General features: G+C 41.2%; 2 protein-coding genes across 3 annotated transcripts; both read left to right on the top strand.

Moving 5' to 3' along the window:
• The first annotated feature begins 1,742 nt into the window (after positions 1–1,742).
• LOC138742806 (protocadherin gamma-C5-like) lies at positions 1,743–4,646 on the top strand. The gene has a single exon (XM_069897742.1). The coding sequence runs from the start codon at positions 1,903–1,905 to the stop codon at positions 4,291–4,293; it is 2,391 nt and encodes a 796-aa protein (XP_069753843.1). The 5' UTR covers positions 1,743–1,902; the 3' UTR covers positions 4,294–4,646.
• Positions 4,647–9,896: 5,250 nt separating this feature from the next.
• Positions 9,897–17,912, top strand: LOC138743146 (protocadherin-10-like). Of its 2 annotated transcripts, none has more exons than XM_069898039.1 (2): positions 9,897–12,451; positions 17,215–17,912. In XM_069898039.1, the coding sequence occupies exon 1, from the start codon at positions 10,059–10,061 to the stop codon at positions 12,447–12,449; it is 2,391 nt and encodes a 796-aa protein (XP_069754140.1). In that variant the 5' UTR covers positions 9,897–10,058; the 3' UTR covers positions 12,450–12,451; positions 17,215–17,912. The 2 variants fall into 2 exon arrangements, with proteins under 2 accessions (XP_069754140.1, XP_069754141.1); XM_069898040.1 differs by lacking the exon at positions 17,215–17,912 and adding an exon at positions 14,177–14,534.
• The last annotated feature ends 1,327 nt before the right edge of the window (positions 17,913–19,239 follow it).

Here is a 19,239-nt window from a genome sequence, read left to right on the forward strand (position 1 = left end):
ATGATTCGGAGCCGAACAGAAGTGTGGGTATGACAACGGCTCTGTATACGCTTATCTTTGTGAGGTTTTTCAGTTGGTTGTTTTTCCAGACTCTTTTGTGTAGTCTTCCAAAGGCGCTATTTGCTTTGGCGAGTCTGTTGTCTATCTCATTGTCGATCCTTGCATCTGATGAAATGGTGCAGCCGAGATAGGTAAGCTGGTTGACCGTTTTGAGTTTTGTGTGCCCGATGGAGATGTGTGTGGGGGGGGGGGCTGGTAGTCATGGTGGGGAGCTGGCTGATGGAGGACCTCAGTTTTCTTCAGGCTGACTTCCAGGCCAAACATTTTGGCAGTTTCCGCAAAACAGGACGTCAAGCGCTGAAGAGCTGGCTCTGAATGGGCAACTAAAGCGGCATCATCTGCAAAGAGTAGTTCACGGACAAGTTTCTCTTGTGACCTGCGCAACCTCATCTAACGCACCCCTACAGCCGACAAGGTTGTCATCCTTGGCGACTTCAACGCTTGCGTCGGCAAAGACTCAGAAACATGGCCAGGAATCCTGGGCAAGCATGGCGTCGGCATTGCAACGACAATGGGCGCCTCTTGTTGGAGCTCTGCGCAGAACAGCGGCTTGTCATTACAAACACCCTTTTTCAGCAGAGGGACAGCCTTAAGACTACCTAGATGCATCCCCGATCCATACACTGGCAACTCCTGGACTACATCCTGGAGCGAGAAAGTGACAAATGAGATGTGCTCCACACCAGGGTCATGCCCAGTGCGGAATGCCACACTGACCACCGGCTGGTTCGCTGCAAGCTAAACCTTCACTTCAAGCCAAAGCCCAGGAACAGTAAAGCCCCCAGAAAGAGGTTCAATGTTGGAAACTTGCAGTCAGACGAAGCAAGAGGAAACTTCCAGGCAAACCTCAAAGCAAAGCTCGACGATGCAATCCGCCTCACGTACCCGTCCCCTGAAACCCTCTGGGATCAGTTGAAGACTACCATACTGCAATCCACTGAAGAGGTACTGGGCTTCTCCTCCAGGAAAAACAAGGACTGGTTCGACGAAAACAGCCAGGAAATCCAGGAGCTGCTGGCAAAGAAGCGAGTTGCCCACCAGGCTTACCTTACAAAGCCGTCCTGTCCAGAGAAGAAACAAGCCTTCCGTCGCGAATGCAGCCATCTTCAGCGCAAACTCCGGGAGATCCAAAATGAGTGGTGGACTAGCCTCGCCAAACGAACCCAGCTCAGCGCGGACATTGGCGACTTCAGGGGTTTCTACGAGGCTCTAAAGGCTGTGTACGGCCCCTCACCCCAAGTCCAAAGCCCGCTGCGCAGCTCAGACGGCAAAGTCCTCCTCAGCGACAAGATCTCCATCCTCAACCGATGGTCAGAACACTTCCAATCTCTTTTCAGTGCCAACCGCTCAGTCCATTCAGTTTATCACTTGTCTTAATAATGCTTTCGGTGTGGGTATAAAAAACACTGAGATGGATGATATCTCAAGGAATTCATCTGTCTCTTCCTGATGCTAACCAATTTTCAAAAGGGAATTTGTAATTAACATGATCAGGACCATATTTTTAAATTGTGCACAACAAAATGGTCACAAGGACAGTCCAGCTTTAAGAAATGTCGATGTAGTTTGTTGAAAAGAACTGGGTGTGTCGCTGTGCACCAATAAGAATCGAAAAGGCAGGGATAGATCCATTTCCCGGCCCCTTCGACGTAGAAAGATCAGAAATGAGACGAAATGAGAACAATGCGCAGTTTTTACTTGGATGCCAGTTGAAAAAGATAACAACAATACAGTTATCTATTTAAAATATAAAAAAGAATACTACAATATTCTCGTAGAAGGCCATATCTCTGGATTTAATTGAGCTGTGGGTCGTATCGGGAAAGGATTTACTGCAGAACAATGGCGAATTCGGCGATCAGCAACACCGCTGCTTTCCAAATCTTTGCGTTCCTAATTCTGGTATGTACAGAGCATTCAATTGCCGGGGAAATTCGGTATTCTATTCCCGAGGAAATGGAAGAAGGGGCTTTTGTCGGGAATGTCGCTCAAGATTTGGGATTGGAAATACAGCAATTGTTTGATCGTAATTTTATGCTGACGTCTGATGACGGAGTAGATTATATTAATATTGAATTGCAGAGAGGGATATTATCCATTGCGAAAAAAATCGACAGGGAGCAGATCTGCGGACAGGAAACAGCATGTACGATTTCCTTTAAAATCATATTGGAAAATCCTCTGGCGGTGTATCGCGGGGAAGTGGAGATTCTTGACGTGAATGATAATACCCCTACTTTCAGCGAGGGCACGATAGCTTTACAGATAGCGGAATCTATGGCACCGGGAGTTGGCTTCCCTCTAGAAAGTGCGCAAGATCAGGACGTTGGAATAAATGCAGTCGCTGCTTACACCATCAGTTCCAGTGCCTATTTCAGATTAAAGACACAAACATCTGACGACGGCGTGATAGCTGTCGAGCTTCTGTTGGAGAAATCTTTGGACCGAGAGCTGAAATCATCCCTTCGGTTGGTTTTGACGGCGATCGATGGTGGGATCCCTCAGAGATCTGGCACAACACAGATTCTCATTACCGTAATGGACATCAATGATAATCCTCCTGTATTCGACCATAAAATATACCGAAGCAGCTTGAGAGAAAACGCGCCACTTGGAAGCTTGGTGGTGACGGTCAAAGCTAATGACCTGGACGATGGGCCGAATGCTGATCTAACGTATTCCTTCAGCAAATTAACTTCACCAACATTGCGCGAAATGTTCAGTTGTGACCCCTATAGCGGAGAAATCCGAACCAATAGAAAGCTCGACTTCGAAAAATCTACCAGCTATTCACTCCACCTTCAAGCTGTGGACCATGGATCACCTGCAATTACGGGACACAGCCAGATCTTAGTCAAGATAATTGACGTTAATGATAACGCGCCCGAAATCAAAGTCACATCGACCACGTGCAAAATCATGGAAACCGTTTTGCCAGGAACTTTAATAACATTGGTCAATGTTATTGACCGTGATTCTGGTGAAAACGGGCAGATAAACTGCGAGGTGTCAGGGAGCATCCCCTTTAAACTTCAAACATCATCCAGCAATCACTATGAGTTGATTACGAGCGAGGAATTGGACAGAGAATCTGTCCCCGAGTATGAAGTAGTTCTAGTGGCCTGGGATTTTGGGTCGCCTTCATTATCGACAAATAAAACCATCCAGATCGTAATTACAGATGTAAATGATAATGCTCCTCTGTTTTCGGAACCCTCCTACAACATGTATTTGACGGAGAACAACGCTCCGGGGACTTCCATCTTCGCAATAACTGCCACGGATCCTGATATGGATCAGAATTCCTATGTTTCATATTCCCTCGTATGGAATAACATCCAAGACACGCGAATATCTAGCTTCCTCAGCATTAACGCATTGAATGGCACCATTTACGCGCTGCGCTCTTTTGACTACGAAAAACTCAAAACCTTCCAGATCCATGTTCAGGCCCGAGACGCTGGAGTTCCCCCATTGAGCAGCAGCGCTGCAGTGAATGTGATCATCTTGGATCAAAATGACAACGCGCCTGTAATTGTTTCGCCTTCAGCGCAGAGTGGATCAGCATCTGCAGAGAGCCTGCCCCAGTCAGCGGATCAAGGCTACTTTGTCACCAAGATAATAGCAACTGATGCAGATTCTGGTCAGAACGCGCGGCTGTTTTATCAGGTTCACCATTCAACTGATCCCACCTTGTTCAACATTGAGCAAAACTCCGGTGAGATCAGAACTGCGCGCAGAATTTTCGAGTCCGACACCTCCATGCAAACTCTCGTCATCTTGGTGACAGACAACGGGCAGCCACGACTCTCCAGCACGGTTACAATTCACATTTCCTTTCAGGAGAACGTCACTGAAAGAATCACGGAAAGGAATAACTTGGTGTCGAATTCCGAATATGATTCTAATCTTCATCTTTATTTAATCGTCGTTTTCGGTTGCACTTCTCTTCTGTTCCTGGTGACCATCATTTTGTTGATTGGAATCAAATGTAAGCAAGAAGGAACTGTCACCCAGGATCATAATTCCTCCAGTTGTTGCTACAGGCTTGGAGGTTCCAACGATGTGCTGGATCGGAGATATGGAACGGAGGAAACATTACGCTATCCTGGGACCGGCCGGATAGTTCGAGTGGGAGAAACACCGCATTACTCAGTCTGCCTCTCCCCAGAATCAGCGAAAAGTGATTTTCTCTTCCTGAAGCCGTGCGGTAGGCCCACCTCTCAGCCTTAATGGTAAATCATATCCTTAATATCGAGAAATAACTCAATTGTCGGTTGTTATTTTACCATTTTCTCGCGTTTGAATCGATGCACGTTACCTATATAATAATATATTTCCTTCCACATGTCTTGTTCTTGATTACACAAAGGGTATGACTTATTAGCCGTTATAGCCAAATAACCGTTAACAGTATCTTCGCCTCCAATTAGAGGCTGCTCACTCTGTTAGACAATGTTTCTTCTATTGCCGAACTGTTTTATTTCTTTGTCAACTATTCAAAGCTTGTTAGCACATGAGCAAATAATTAAACCTGTTGAATTAACATATAAATTAAACATATAATATTCTTCATGCCGTATTGATACTACATGGTCATCAGTTCTATTCTCGTTATGGTTTCTGCTTCTAGGTACACTGCAATGTATTTCTCATATTCTTCATTTGATAGTATACTGCATTTCTATTTTGAAACAAAGTATGAAGATGTGGATTAGGAATTAATTATGTTACTTAATTATAAAAGCAACTGGAACGGTCATGACTTTCGAAGTTTACGTTAAAAATTAGAAAAAGAAGTAAGACCATTCGGCGAGTGTTCCCCGTGTATTTCATGATAATCAACCGGTTTATATTGGTGATCATCTCTGCTTCATGGTCTCTTCATAAATGGGCACAAAAGTATTGCGATTGCAATTACATCTGAAATTATCGCAAGCAGGTGTTATAGGAAAGAGGCCAACACTAGCAATGGTGTCTATTGACGTAAAATATAATATAAATAAAAGCAATTCAAATGTATGCTCACCATAATGAGGTTTACCCCCGAGAAAATATTCGGACTTTCAACCTTTCAACCTGAGATGAACTGAATGAAATAAACTGCATTATGATAATTCTGGGTGGTACAAAAATTGACCATCTGAACGTCAGACGTCTTGCAGTATGATGGACGGGGTTAGATTGGTGTTTCTCTGTCCTGATTTTACCCATTTTACGTGTGCCTTTGGCATATCTGCTGATGACCTTCACTACACTATTAATGCTTCGATGCCATTATTTGCCGCTAATGGGGTTAAAGTGAGTTTTTTCGATTTTGTCGAATGTTTAGAATATGGTGATATTAACATAGAAATGAAAGACGTGGTAATTTATATCAATTGCACAGAAATATGCTTGAATTAACGTGCAATACTTTTAAGTATTATCAGACAAAGTACTTGTTAAACATCTGTACATATGTAAAACAGATAGGATGAATTGAGACGTTTATAATCTAGATAGTCATGCTTCAGATTAAAGTTGCAGTTACCGTTTGGCAAATTAATCGATTTTAAACTCAAAATAATGTTTATTTTTACTGAAATATATTCCAAATGGTCCATATAATTCATTTATATCAACATATATTCATTACTGGAGTCATTGCTCTTGCACACGAATAGGGTTCTGCCTCAAAATTAATTAGTGAAATAGATCAATTGAAGTGACAGGTTTTTCCCAAGCAGCAAATCAAATTTTATCGGTTACAAAAATTATTTCACCTGAACTGGATTTTGTGCACTCTATCAACCTTTCTATGACCTCAAGTCATAGAACCATAGAATGGTGTGATAGATAATGTTATATTTTATATCGTATATAGATATGTTTTAAAGGAGATAAATTATGGCAGGGTTTTTAATTAGATCACACACATATACAAACACTTCAAAACTGTTCTCATTTAAAATGCCAGTGCTCTACTCAAGCCAGACAATCCAGACTCCGGGTGCCTTTGCAAAAATTTTGAAGAAGGCCTATAAGGACTTCACAAGTAGGTGTTGATTGGGCATGTTGTGGATTAATGGATTATTGTTTAGGGAAGCAAAAGATGAACGAACTCAGAAGATTGGGTTTGGTGGTGCAGTCTGAGTGTAGTTTGCTCTCCTAAGAGGGTCATGTGCTTTTCTCTGAGAGAGAGAGAGAGAGAGAGAGAGAGAGAGAGAGAGAGAGAGAGAGAGAGAGAGAGAGAGAGAGAGAGAGAGAGTGAGAGAGAGAGCGAGAGAGAGAGAGAGAGAGAGAGAGAGAGAGAGAGAGAGAGAGAGAGAGAGAGAGAGAGAACTATGTGGTGACGGAAAGGAGAGGTTTTCATCTGGAATACCCTGATGGGCACGTTTCTTTGGCAAGACACTCAAATGGCTGATCTGAAGGAAACAGTTATGTATGTCCAACAAGCAACAAATCACTCTGAAAACCAACAAGAATCTTGCTGAGATGTAACTATTTGCCTTTCAAGCACCAAAGTCTGGTGAAATTCATAAATTTTAAATATTGTGCACAGTTTAAGAATTGCCTGCAACCAGTGAACTTGGAGGAATAAGAAGTGAGATTGGACTGCGAATTAAAGAATTTTTCTGAAATTATGTACACATCACATACACGTGCGCTTAGAAGTAGAAAGGGGTTAAGTTAGGTTAAGTGAAGGTAATAGTAGCAAGTTAAAGTTTGACCCTGTTTTCATCTATAAAGATAATTAAAAGTAACATTTGTGGATGTAACCATTTGTCTTGGTGAATTTCTATTGTTGCTGAATTTTGGGGTTCTCTGGGTCATAGAACTGGATGTAAGTCCTTCAGTTCATTGTCCATGCCTACCACGCTTGTCCCATTTAAATAAACCACTCATGTCTTCCAAACCTTTCTTATTCACGTAGATCCTAAATGCCTTTTTAAAGTAACAATTGTCTCCGCTTGTACAATTTCCTTTGTCCGCTCGTTGCAAGTACCCACAACCCTCCATGTGACAAAGGTATTTCCGGGGCCCGTTTTATGTTTTTATCTCTTCGTAGAAAATGGCCCTGCTTAAGTATCAAATCACAGCTATCGTTATTTTATAAACCTCTTCTGTATACGGACCAGTTTGGTTTCCTTTTCCTCTGATAAAAAAGTTCCAGCCTATCAGGCTTCAAGCCTATCATCCCATACAATATTCTCCTGAATCTGTTCTGTAGCCTTTCCAGCTTAACAACATAGTTTCTATGTCTTGGTGTCCAGATTTGCCAACAATACCCCAAGTGCAGTCTCACTAACGTCACGTACAGTTCTAACCTGACATGTTGCTCCTGTATTCTATGCCCTGACAGAAAAGGCAAGGGTGCCAAGTTCCTTTCACCACTCTCTCTACCTCCAGCGCCAATGTAATGGAATGATGTAGGCATGGCTCTTTGTTCTACAGCGCTCTCCAGTCTAGATCATGAAATTAACTCTTGTGAATTGAAAAGGAGAATATTGCAGCAAACCTCAGTCACACAATGCAGGAGCATGAATGGCAACTTGACCTCTGCAGCCACGTTGCATTATATTTTCCACCTATTGCTGCATTTGGTTGAATTCCTCTGAATGCCGCATGATGGCGCAACAATTAATGCTGTTGTCCCACGGATCCAGGGACCAAGTTTGGAACCTGACGTTGGCGCAGCTTTTGTGGAAATGACACAGTGTCTCCTTGAAACTTCCCTCACACCATCTGTGTTCCAGTTATATTCCACAAAAACGAGCTGGTACCTCATATTGTTATTGCCTAGCACACATTTGTATAAGTTAATGCGAAAGAAGTGAAAGGTGGGATGCTGCGCATGTATGTAGGCAATTCATCTGCAGAGGTACAGGGTAATTAGAAGAGAGGATGTGATGCACATCTGAGAAACGTTATAGTTCCGATGGCTTCCTGTACCGTTTTAGATTGGATCTGCAAAAATTGAAACTTCCAGACATGGAGCATTACACGATAAAACCGACTATAATTAGAATAGTGTGTTGATACTAATCATTTGGTTTCACTTTTATTTCCCTTATTTTGAAATTTCGAAGTTGCACAACTGTAAATATAGCTATAACGTTGCATTGTAATCCATATATTGCTGTCTTTGGTCATCAGAATGGAGCGTGATGAAACATTATCCTATTTATTGGCTACATTATTCGATTGTTTTCCAAATTAAATGAAGTTAATGTGAAAAGTTCGGAAATTAAATCTGTCAAAAATTCAAATCAGCATTTTTTCTGATGTTTCAAATGACGGTGTACAGGAAATTTAGTTATTAATAACACATGAGAGTAGTCTTTTTCTGTTATCAAACAGCGACTTAATACATTGGGAAGAATGTTTCTCTTTACCCCTCAATACGATTATCTGACGTTGTGATAGCTGTTATCCGAAGTCGCTCGTCTGCCTTATTCCATTCAATTGAATGAACTATTAAAAAAAAAGTCATATTGCACCATGCATACGTTGGTTGGGAACATAATCTCTTTAATTTAAATTGTCCTCTCATCTAACATTCATGACTTCCAAAGATAGATGTTGCAAAATAAATCGATAACTAGATTTATCTAAGACTCCTTTATCGCCATACAATGGAGGAAAGTTTGGATTGACGATCTGTCGATCTCAATGGCGAAAAGAACTAGTTGTGTCGCTATGTACCAACGAGAATCGAAAACGCTGAGAAAACATTAGAAATGACAATAATTACGCGTTCAGATCGTGAAGTCACGATGAGAAGAATAAAATCAAGTTTTCATGTATTTAACATGTCTATACTTTGTAGCATGTATTTTACAAAATACAGGTTTTCATTTTTAGAGATTAAGGATTTGGCCACACTAGACCTGAAGCCATCATGGACCAAACGAACTGCAGCCGTGACGTTACAATATTCTGAAATGCCAAGGAAAACAATCCAAGGGAGAAACATTAAGATGAACAATCAAAGCTATTGTTGCGCCAGGATACAAAAACAATATGGAATTAAAATGTTAAAGTCGGAAAGAATATATGATCTTAATGTAGCAAATAGTCCAAATGCAAAAATGCAGCTAATAATGTTAGATCTGCATATCCATATGCCTTATTGAATGAAAGATTATTATCGCAGTTCCAACTCAATCCTGATGCTCTTGAAAATTAATCCAGCACGTGTTATAACCTTATAAATGTCCCTAAATTAAGAATTCTGTCAAAATCTAAAAACCACAGATTCCTTCAAATTTACTGTACTCTCTCCGCATGACATCAGATAATTAATATTTACAGACTTTTATCTAACTTGATCGATATTCATCCAGTTCATAATATTGAATTTGGCTTACGGTCAACATTGTATATGTACTTGTGACACAAGTCAATTTGCAGCTAATACAGCAATTTGGTTATTGAATAGATCGTGACGAAAAACGGTCAAAGCCTTAGATTGCTGTGCCCAATGTTAGTCAAGAACGACCTTTACTCTATTGGCACCAGTAAATGATAGAGTGTACACTCTGGCCGCTTTTTCTATTACTATGCTTTCCTCGTGGGTAAAGCACTGGTTCTCAGCTCAAGATATTCATCTGCCTGATTGCTGTTGATTCCTGATTTTCAAAAGGAAGTCATATTTGAGACATTAAGGACGATGTTTTAAAATTGTACACTACGAAATATTCGCAGGACAGTCCAGCTTTAAGAAATGTTGATGTAGTTGTTTAAAAGAACTGGGTGTGTCGCTGTGCACCAATAAGAATCGAAAAGAGGGAGATGGATCCATTTCCCGCCCCATTCGCAACGAAAAAAAATCAGAATGGAGAAGAAACGGAACAATGCGCAGTTTTTACTTGGATGCCAGTTGAAAAAGATAACAACAATACAGTTATCTATTTAAAATATAAAAAAGAATACTACAATATTCTCGTAGAAGGCCATATCTCTGGATTTAATTGAGCTGTGGGTCGTATCGGGAAAGGATTTACTGCAGAACAATGGCGAATTCGGCGATCAGCAACACCGCTGCTTTCCAAATCTTTGCGTTCCTAATTCTGGTATGTACAGAGCATTCAATTGCCGGGGAAATTCGGTATTCTATTCCCGAGGAAATGGAAGAAGGGGCTTTTGTCGGGAATGTCGCTCAAGATTTGGGATTGGAAATACAGCAATTGTATGATCGTAATTTTATGCTGACGTCTGATGACGGAGTAGATTATATTAATATTGAATTGCAGAGAGGGATATTATCCATTGCGAAAAAAATCGACAGGGAGCAGATCTGCGGACAGGAAACAGCATGTACGATTTCCTTTAAAATCATATTGGAAAATCCTCTGGCGGTGTATCGCGGGGAAGTGGAGATTCTTGACGTGAATGATAATACCCCTACTTTCAGCGAGGGCACGATAGCTTTACAGATAGCGGAATCCATGGCACCGGGAGTTGGCTTCCCTCTAGAAAGTGCGCAAGATCAGGACGTTGGAATAAATGCAGTCGCTGCTTACACCATCAGTTCCAGTGACTATTTCAGATTAAAGACACAAACATCTGACGACGGCGTGATAGCTGTCGAACTTCTGTTGGAGAAATCTTTGGACCGAGAGCAGAAATCATCCCTTCGGTTGGTTTTGACGGCGATCGATGGTGGGATCCCTCAGAGATCTGGCACAACACAGATTCTGATTACCGTAATGGACAACAATGATAATCCTCCTGTATTCGACCATAAAATATACCGAAGCAGCTTGAGAGAAAACGCGCCACTTGGTAGCTTGGTGGTGACGGTCAAAGCTAATGACCTGGACGATGGGCCGAATGCTGATCTAACATATTCCTTCAGCAAATTAACTTCACCAACATTGCGCGAAATGTTCAGTTGTGACCCCTATAGCGGAGAAATCCGAACCAATAGAATGCTCGACTTCGAAAAATCTACCAGCTATTCACTCCACCTTCAAGCTGTGGACCATGGATCACCTGCAATTACGGGACACAGCCAGATCTTAGTCAAGATAATTGACGTTAATGATAACGCGCCCGAAATCAAAGTCACATCGACCACGTGCAAAATCATGGAAACCGTTTTGCCAGGAACTTTAATAACATTGGTCAATGTTATTGACCGTGATTCTGGTGAAAACGGGCAGATAAACTGCGAGGTGTCAAGGAGCATCCCCTTTAAACTTCAAACATCATCCAGCAATCACTATGAGTTGATTACGAGCGAGGAATTGGACAGAGAATCTGTCCCCGAGTATGAAGTAGTTCTAGTGGCCTGGGATTTTGGGTCGCCTTCATTATCGACAAATAAAACCATCCAGATCGTAATTACAGATGTAAATGATAATGCTCCTCTGTTTTCGGAACCCTCCTACAACATGTATTTGACGGAGAACAACGCTCCGGGGACTTCCATCTTCGCAATAACTGCCACGGATCTTGATATGGATCAGAATTCCTATGTTTCATACTCCCTCTTATGGAATAACATCCAAGACACGCGAATATCTAGCTTCCTCAGCATTAACGCATTGAATGGCACCATTTACGCGCTGCGCTCTTTTGACTACGAAAAACTCAAAACCTTCCAGATCCATGTTCAGGCCCGAGACGCTGGAGTTCCCCCATTGAGCAGCAGCGCTGCAGTGAATGTGATCATCTTGGATCAAAATGACAACGCGCCTGTAATTGTTTCGCCTTCAGCGCAGAGTGGATCAGCATCTGCAGAGAGCCTGCCCCAGTCAGCGGATCAAGGCTACTTTGTCACCAAGATAATAGCAACTGATGCAGATTCTGGTCAGAACGCGCGGCTGTTTTATCAGGTTCACCATTCAACTGATCCCACCTTGTTCAACATTGAGCAAAACTCCGGTGAGATCAGAACTGCGCGCAGAATTTTCGAGTCCGACACCTCCATGCAAACTCTCGTCATCTTGGTGACAGACAACGGGCAGCCACGACTCTCCAGCACGGTTACAATTCACATTTCCTTTCAGGAGAACGTCACTGAAAGAATCACGGAAAGGAATAACTTGGTGTCGAATTCCGAATATGATTCTAATCTTCATCTTTATTTAATCGTCGTTTTCGGTTGCACTTCTCTTCTGTTCCTGGTGACCATCATTTTGTTGATTGGAATCAAATGTAAGCAAGAAGGAACTGTCACCCAGGATCATAATTCCTCCAGTTGTTGCTACAGGCTTGGAGGTTCCAACGATGTGCTGGATCGGAGATATGGAACGGAGGAAACATTACGCTATCCTGGGACCGGCCGGATAGTTCGAGTGGGAGAAACACCGCATTACTCAGTCTGCCTCTCCCCAGAATCAGCGAAAAGTGATTTTCTCTTCCTGAAGCCGTGCGGTAGGCCCACCTCTCAGCCTTAATGGTAAATCATATCCTTAATTTCGAGAAATAACTCAATTGTCGGTTGTTATTTTACCATTTTCTCGCGTTTGAATCGATGCACGTTACCTATATAATAATATATTTCCTTCCACATGTCTTGTTCTTGATTACACAAAGGGTATGACTTATTAGCCGTTATAGCCAAATAACCGTTAACAGTATCCTCGCCTCCAATTAGAGGCTGCTCACTCTGTTAGACAATGTTTCTCCTATTACCGAACTGTTTTATTTCTTTGTCAACTATTCAAAGCTTGTTAGCACATGAGCAAATAATTAAACCTGTTGAATGAACATATAAATTTCGATGAAGGAACTTCTCACCGTACACAAAATTGTCTGCATGCAGTTTTGACACTACGTCGTCATCCACTTCAGTCTTAGCATGATGTCAGCTTCTAGGTGCATTCTAAATTATGTAACAAAATGTTCAACTGGCAGAATACTTTATTTATGTTTTTAATCCAAGTAGAAATGTGGGAAAATGGAATTCGTTATTTAAGTTAATTTCAAAAGCAATTGGAGCGCTCATGACATTTGACTTTTACTTTAAACATCCGACCCAGAAGTCAGGCCAGACGGCGTGTGTGCCCATGTGCTTGATTATAATCAACCTGTTTCTATTCGTGGTCATGTCTGCATCCTCACTGTATTTATAACTCGGCTCAAATGTATTTGTATTGCAATTACAGTAACTGTAAATGGGGGTTCTAAAAGTCGCCGAGACTGGCATTTGTGTTTATAGGCGTTAAGCATAATATTAAATCCAACAACGTTCATAGGCTTATTTGCAATCATGAGGTTTCTTCTTGAGAAAATCTTTTGGACTTTCAACCTATTACAATGTATGATATGGTAGCCATAAAACTATTATCATTCTTCTTGCAAAAACAGTGAACCATCTAAACCTCAGTCATTTTGAAATTCGCCGGCTGGGGTTTAAGTAGTTTTCTCTGTCCTGGCTTGAACAATTCAAGACATGCCTTGATTTCCTTCATAATGTAATTAATCACATGGCACCTTTATTTGAGGGCTAACGGGGTTAATAGTAATTGAGGTTTTTTTTCGAAGTTGTCGGCTTTTAGGGTATGGTAATTTTAATATAGAAACAAGAGAAGTGGGAGTTTGAATTAATTGCAGGGATGTGTGTTTGAATTGATGTGCAATGTCTTTAAGCATGATCAGAGAGGATACTATCAAACGACTTTCTGACATATATATGGCAGATATAATTCAGAGGCTTGGAGTCCTAATGGCCAAGCTTCGGAAATTGGCTGCAGTTACTGAATAGAAAAGTTGTCTATTTAAAAATCTAAAAAAGTTTATTTTGATTGAAAGAGGAACAACTCACATTTGGTGCCTAGAATTTATTGATATCAATGTATTTTCATTGCTGGTGTCATTGCTATTGCACAAGTATCGGTTATCATCAGAGAGTTGATCCCAATAGCATTACTGGCCTAAATTCAGAGTTTGTCCGAATTAGACCACTTTTGTACGACTGGATTTTGATTAAATTCCAGCAGGAAATAGCGCTAGCAAATTCATGAGTCAAGCAGAGCCCATAGCCGAAACGTTAACCTTTACTTTCTATGAATGATGCGTGATCTGCTGAGATTCTTCACCACACTTGCGTATTGCGCGCAACCAAAGCATCTGCAGAATTTCTTGTTTAACGCCTTCTTTATCATTTTTCTATGGAATGAAGACTAAGCAATTGGGTCCGCTGCTGCCATCTTCTTGTGGTCAATAGAGGAATCAATATTCTGAACACATCACAGGAACGTGGGACGGCCTGGTTAACGGTATGATGTGGTGTGGTTCAGGTGTGCAGGAAGTCGAACGGTCTCAAAGAGCTGTCAAATAAATATCAATTGATAAAATGGACAAACGTAGCTGCCAATTGCGGATCTGTGGTGATGTATTCAAGAAATCGAGATGTTGACGACTTTTTCAATGCTCGAAGTTACTATATCTATAAGCATTTTGTTTTACTACCGTGATTTACGTCTATATGAACTATTCTACATGATCTGTTTGAATGAAAATACCATGTTCCACGTCTTTAACCACCGGAAATAAACAGTTATTCTTTTTACAAAACGTGTTCATGCCTGTTTCTGATCATTTAAAAGAAAGAACTAGAGACCCTGCGTCTTCGCAAGCGCTTGTTGAAGAGCTGGCTGAACAGCTCTTCCATTTGGTAGCAGTAAAGACACGCCGGTTGATGACGGCAGTAGCAGAATCCGAATGACAGTAACTCAAGGCAAGGAAGAACCACGAACAGTGGAATCTATGGATAACTCAGCGAAGCTGCTGAGCCTACGCGAGGCCCAACAGAAGATGGATAAACTGATGCCTACATCATTTTACTTACTCACGCTTCATTAGATTTAATTTCATTGTGAATGCTTAAATTCTAAAATTTGGTTCAGTCTGAACACATTGATAAAGCCAGCTCAATAATTGTCCTTAGCTTCTCCTTCCAAATGGGATGACTGTAATTTTTTCAATTGAGTATTACCTGATTAATGTCGGTTATCACATCATTTCTGACAAACAACTTTGCTCAAATAATTAATTTTAAAATTGTTGTTTAATGTCGATTGGGGTGAATCACATTGAACGTGCAGAATAACAAATATTCAGCAATTGCTTCGTGAAGCGGATCAAATGCAGTGACGGTTGTGCCGCAGGCAGCAATAACTCGAAATATTATTTCAACTGAAGTGGGTTCTCGGCACCGCATGAAACGCTAAACGCAACTGATTTCGTCATTGAGATCTATAGCATGAAAAAAGATCATTCGACCTGATGTCCAAGCCGACAAAGCTAGTCCCACTGACATGAGCTTCATCTATATCCTCTAAACCTTTCGTATTCATGTACCTCCTAAATATCTTTTGAATGGCACAATGGTCTCCATGTGTATTGTTTTATTCGACCGCTCGTTCCATATATCCACAGCCGTCCATGTAAAGAAGGTGCCTCTGAGGTCCCTTTTCAACCTTTCTCCTCTACCCTCTAATTTAAAATTCACGAACTCTACGAAAAAGCCACTGACTATTTACTTAATATATGCCTATCATTGTTTTATAAACCTCTACAATTACCACATGTGCTCCAGAGAGAAAATGTGCGGCATATTGAGCTTCTCCCTATAATTCTCTTAACCACATAACCATTTGCAACACAGAAAGAGGCCGATTTGGCCCTACTAGTCTGTGCCGAACATCTTTTCCTACCTATTCCCACTGAACCGCATTTGGCCCATAACTCGTTCTGCATAACAATATGTTTTTTTTATGTCGGGTGACTAAAGTGCAGTCTCACTAACGTCCTGTACTGTTCTACCATAACTCTGATCCTGTATTCAATACCCTGAAGGAGAAAGTCAAGGGCGTCAAAAGTATTTTCCACAATTGGTTTCGGTTCGTCGTCAATTTCATGGAACAATAATCATGAACCCCCGTATCTCTTTGTTCTACAACACTCCCTTTTATTGAACATGGAATTAACTCCTGTAAATTCAAAATAATAATGTTGCAGCAAAGTTCAATCTCGCAATGCATGAGCATATGTTGCACCCTGACCTCTCCAACCAAGATGAGTTATATTTACGACCTTTCGATACGTGTGGTGAAATTCTTCTAACTGCCACAAGATGGCGCAGCGGTTAATACTGTTGGACCTCAGATCCAGGGACTTCGTTCGGTCCTGACCTTTGCGCTGGCCTTGTGGAAATTGCACATTGACTCCTCGATATTTTCATGCATGTCTCTTATAATGATCTTATAAATGAGCTGGTAACTTAAATTGCTATTGTCTATCACGCATTTGTGTAGGTGAATGCAAAATAAGGCGGAGGTGAGATGTTGCACATGTATGTAAGTGAATAATATACAGACGCACAGGGGAATTAAAAGATGGGGTGTGTGTCTGATAACATTTCTCTATGGGACTCGTCATGTCCCCGATGATCTCCTGTATTATTAAGAAAATAATTGAATCGGAAAGAATTAAACTTTTTGAGATAGAACTTTCTGTGATAGAAGCGACTATTATGAGAATGTTGAGCAGTTACTAATTATTTAGCTTCACATCCTTTCTCTGTGTTCAAGTCGGTCAACGATAAACCTGGCCATATTAGTTGCATTCTAATCTATATATTGCTGTGTTTAGCCAACACAATGAAACGTGACGAAACATTTTGTAAATTATTGGCTATCATGTTCGATTCTTTTTCCAAATTAAATGAAGTAAACGTACAAATGTCTAGAGATTAAAACAGGCAAAATCCCAAGCAACATTGTTTTCCTGTTTAAAATGAGGTTGTACTTGAAAATGGGATCTGAATTACACACAAGAGTAGCCTCTTTCTGTGGTTAGCCAGTAATAAATAGGTTTGGAAGAATGCATATCTCCTTCATCCCCAATACAATAGTGATATTTGCCGTCTGTTCAATTGAATGAATTATTTTGGACAGAATTTACATCATGGGTACGTTGGATGAGAAAATAATCTTTTTGATTATATTGTCCTCTAATCTGACAATCATGCTTTATGAAGATAGATGTTGCAACATAAATCGATTAATTTGGTTATCTATGACGGTTTTATCACCATCAACCTTTAAATATTTCAGAGGGCAGTTTAGACTTATGAAGTGTCAATGTCAGTGCTGAATAGAAATGATCGACTTGCACCAACGCAGTGATTGATCCTTTGCTTCTCTTTCTTCGCAGCAAAAAGATAGGAAACTATTATGAAGATACCAATTACGCGTTCAAATTGTGGAGTCAAAGCAAGAAGGATGGAAGTTGAGCATGTATTTATTCAAGATGTTAATACTTTCTGGCATATATTTTAGAATGACCCGTTTTCTGCACTAATACAGAAGAGTGGAAAATAATGCATTTAACAACAACGGCAAACCCGGAGAGTGACAACATATTTGCTTTCAAGAGGTATTCCCTAATGATTCTGGTACACATATCGGAATTGAATTCCGGGAAAAATCATTAATCTATAACCGATGAGCTGGAGCAAGGTGCCTTTGTGGGCAACAACGTTCAAGATTTGAGACTGAATACTCCAAAATTATCCAAGCGCAAATTTCGAGTAAACTGTGAGGACGGGGGAGAATACATGAAGGTTAACATGGATAATGGTAATTTGTCTCTTTGTGAAATAATCAACAGGGAGTCAGTCTGTGGACAAGTTAATTTGTGTACTATCCTTTCGAAATAGTCCTGAAAGTCCTTTGGAGATGTATCGCGGGGAAGTCGAGATTCTTCTTGACAATTCCCCCACTTTCTTGACAATTTCCCCGCTTTCTCAGACAGTAATATCTTCTTACACAGATCCGAATCGATGCAGCAGGTATGTTATTCACTCTCGAGACTGCAGAAGATCCAAATGTTGGAATAAATGCATCTGTGGCTTACACAATCAGTTACAATGTACTTTAGTCTAAAATCTGAGAGAACTGAGGACGGTGTGAAAATTGTTAAAATGCTGGATGAGAATTGTTGTGGTCTGGTGCACTGATCTCTGTCTGGCCGAGGCCAGACAACAACATTCATATACCTCCTCTTATTTATTCCTCCAACAGGTCCCCACGAAAACTCATCAAACCACTGTATTTGAACTCATTCCTTCCAGTCACCTCCCTGGCTCGGCTTTCACCATTGTTTTCCAACATCACACCTCCCACCTAAGATCCACAAACGCAATTGCCCTAGCAGACCCATCGTGTCTGTCTGGTTCTGACCCACCGAATTAGTCTTCGCTTACTTCGACTTTATTTTGTCTGCCCTGATCCAGTCCCTCGCCATCGACACACGGTACACATGACATGCACTCCATCACTTCAAAAACGTCCAATTCCCTGAACTCGATCGATTCATGTTTACCATGAACATCCAATGCCTAGACACTTCCGTTTCCCATAATGAAGGACTCAAAGCCCTTCATGTCTTTCTGAGTAATAGCCCCAACCAGTCACCCTCCACCTACCATATTCCTCCAGTTGGAAAAACTTATCCTCACCTTCAATAATTTCTCCTTTGACTTATTGCACTTTCTCCATGTCCAATGGGGAGCCATGGGCACCCAGAAAGGTCCCAGCTATGCCTATCATTTTGCTGGCTACTGGAGCAATCCAGGCTACAAGTCTATACAGGAAAGGCCCCTCAACCTTTCATAGGCTACACCAATGACTACTTTGGTGCTGCCTCATGATGAGCTCGTTGACGTCATCCACTTTGTGGCTAGCTTTCAGCCTCCCCCTCAAATACACTTGGTCCATCTTTAGCAACACTATCCCTTTCCTTGATCTCTCTGTATCCATCTCGCGAGACAAACTATAGACAATCATCTCCACACCCATCAACTCTCACAGTTACCTCGACTACATGGTCCACTGTGAAGATTCCATTCCTTTCTCTCAATTCCTCCTACTCCGTCGCATTGTACCCAGGATGTGGACTTCCATGCCATATCATAAGTGATGTCCTCCTTCATCCAACAGTTTTGTTTTCCCTCCACCACCATCTACTCGGCGCTCACCCACATATCCTTATTGCTCGCACCTCTGTGCTCGTCCCCTCTCTCCCCATGCACAACAAGGACATGAGTCCATATATCCGAACTCTCACCGTGTAATTATTTCATGAGGTTAAGTCAAAACACTCAGAAGTAGGATGAAAAATGATTTTTAAATATTTCTGTAAATTTTATGCATTTCGAATTACCGTAACATTTATGAA

Source organism: Narcine bancroftii, chromosome 9 (assembly GCF_036971445.1).
Source record: "Narcine bancroftii isolate sNarBan1 chromosome 9, sNarBan1.hap1, whole genome shotgun sequence".
Taxonomy (NCBI): domain Eukaryota; kingdom Metazoa; phylum Chordata; class Chondrichthyes; order Torpediniformes; family Narcinidae; genus Narcine; species Narcine bancroftii.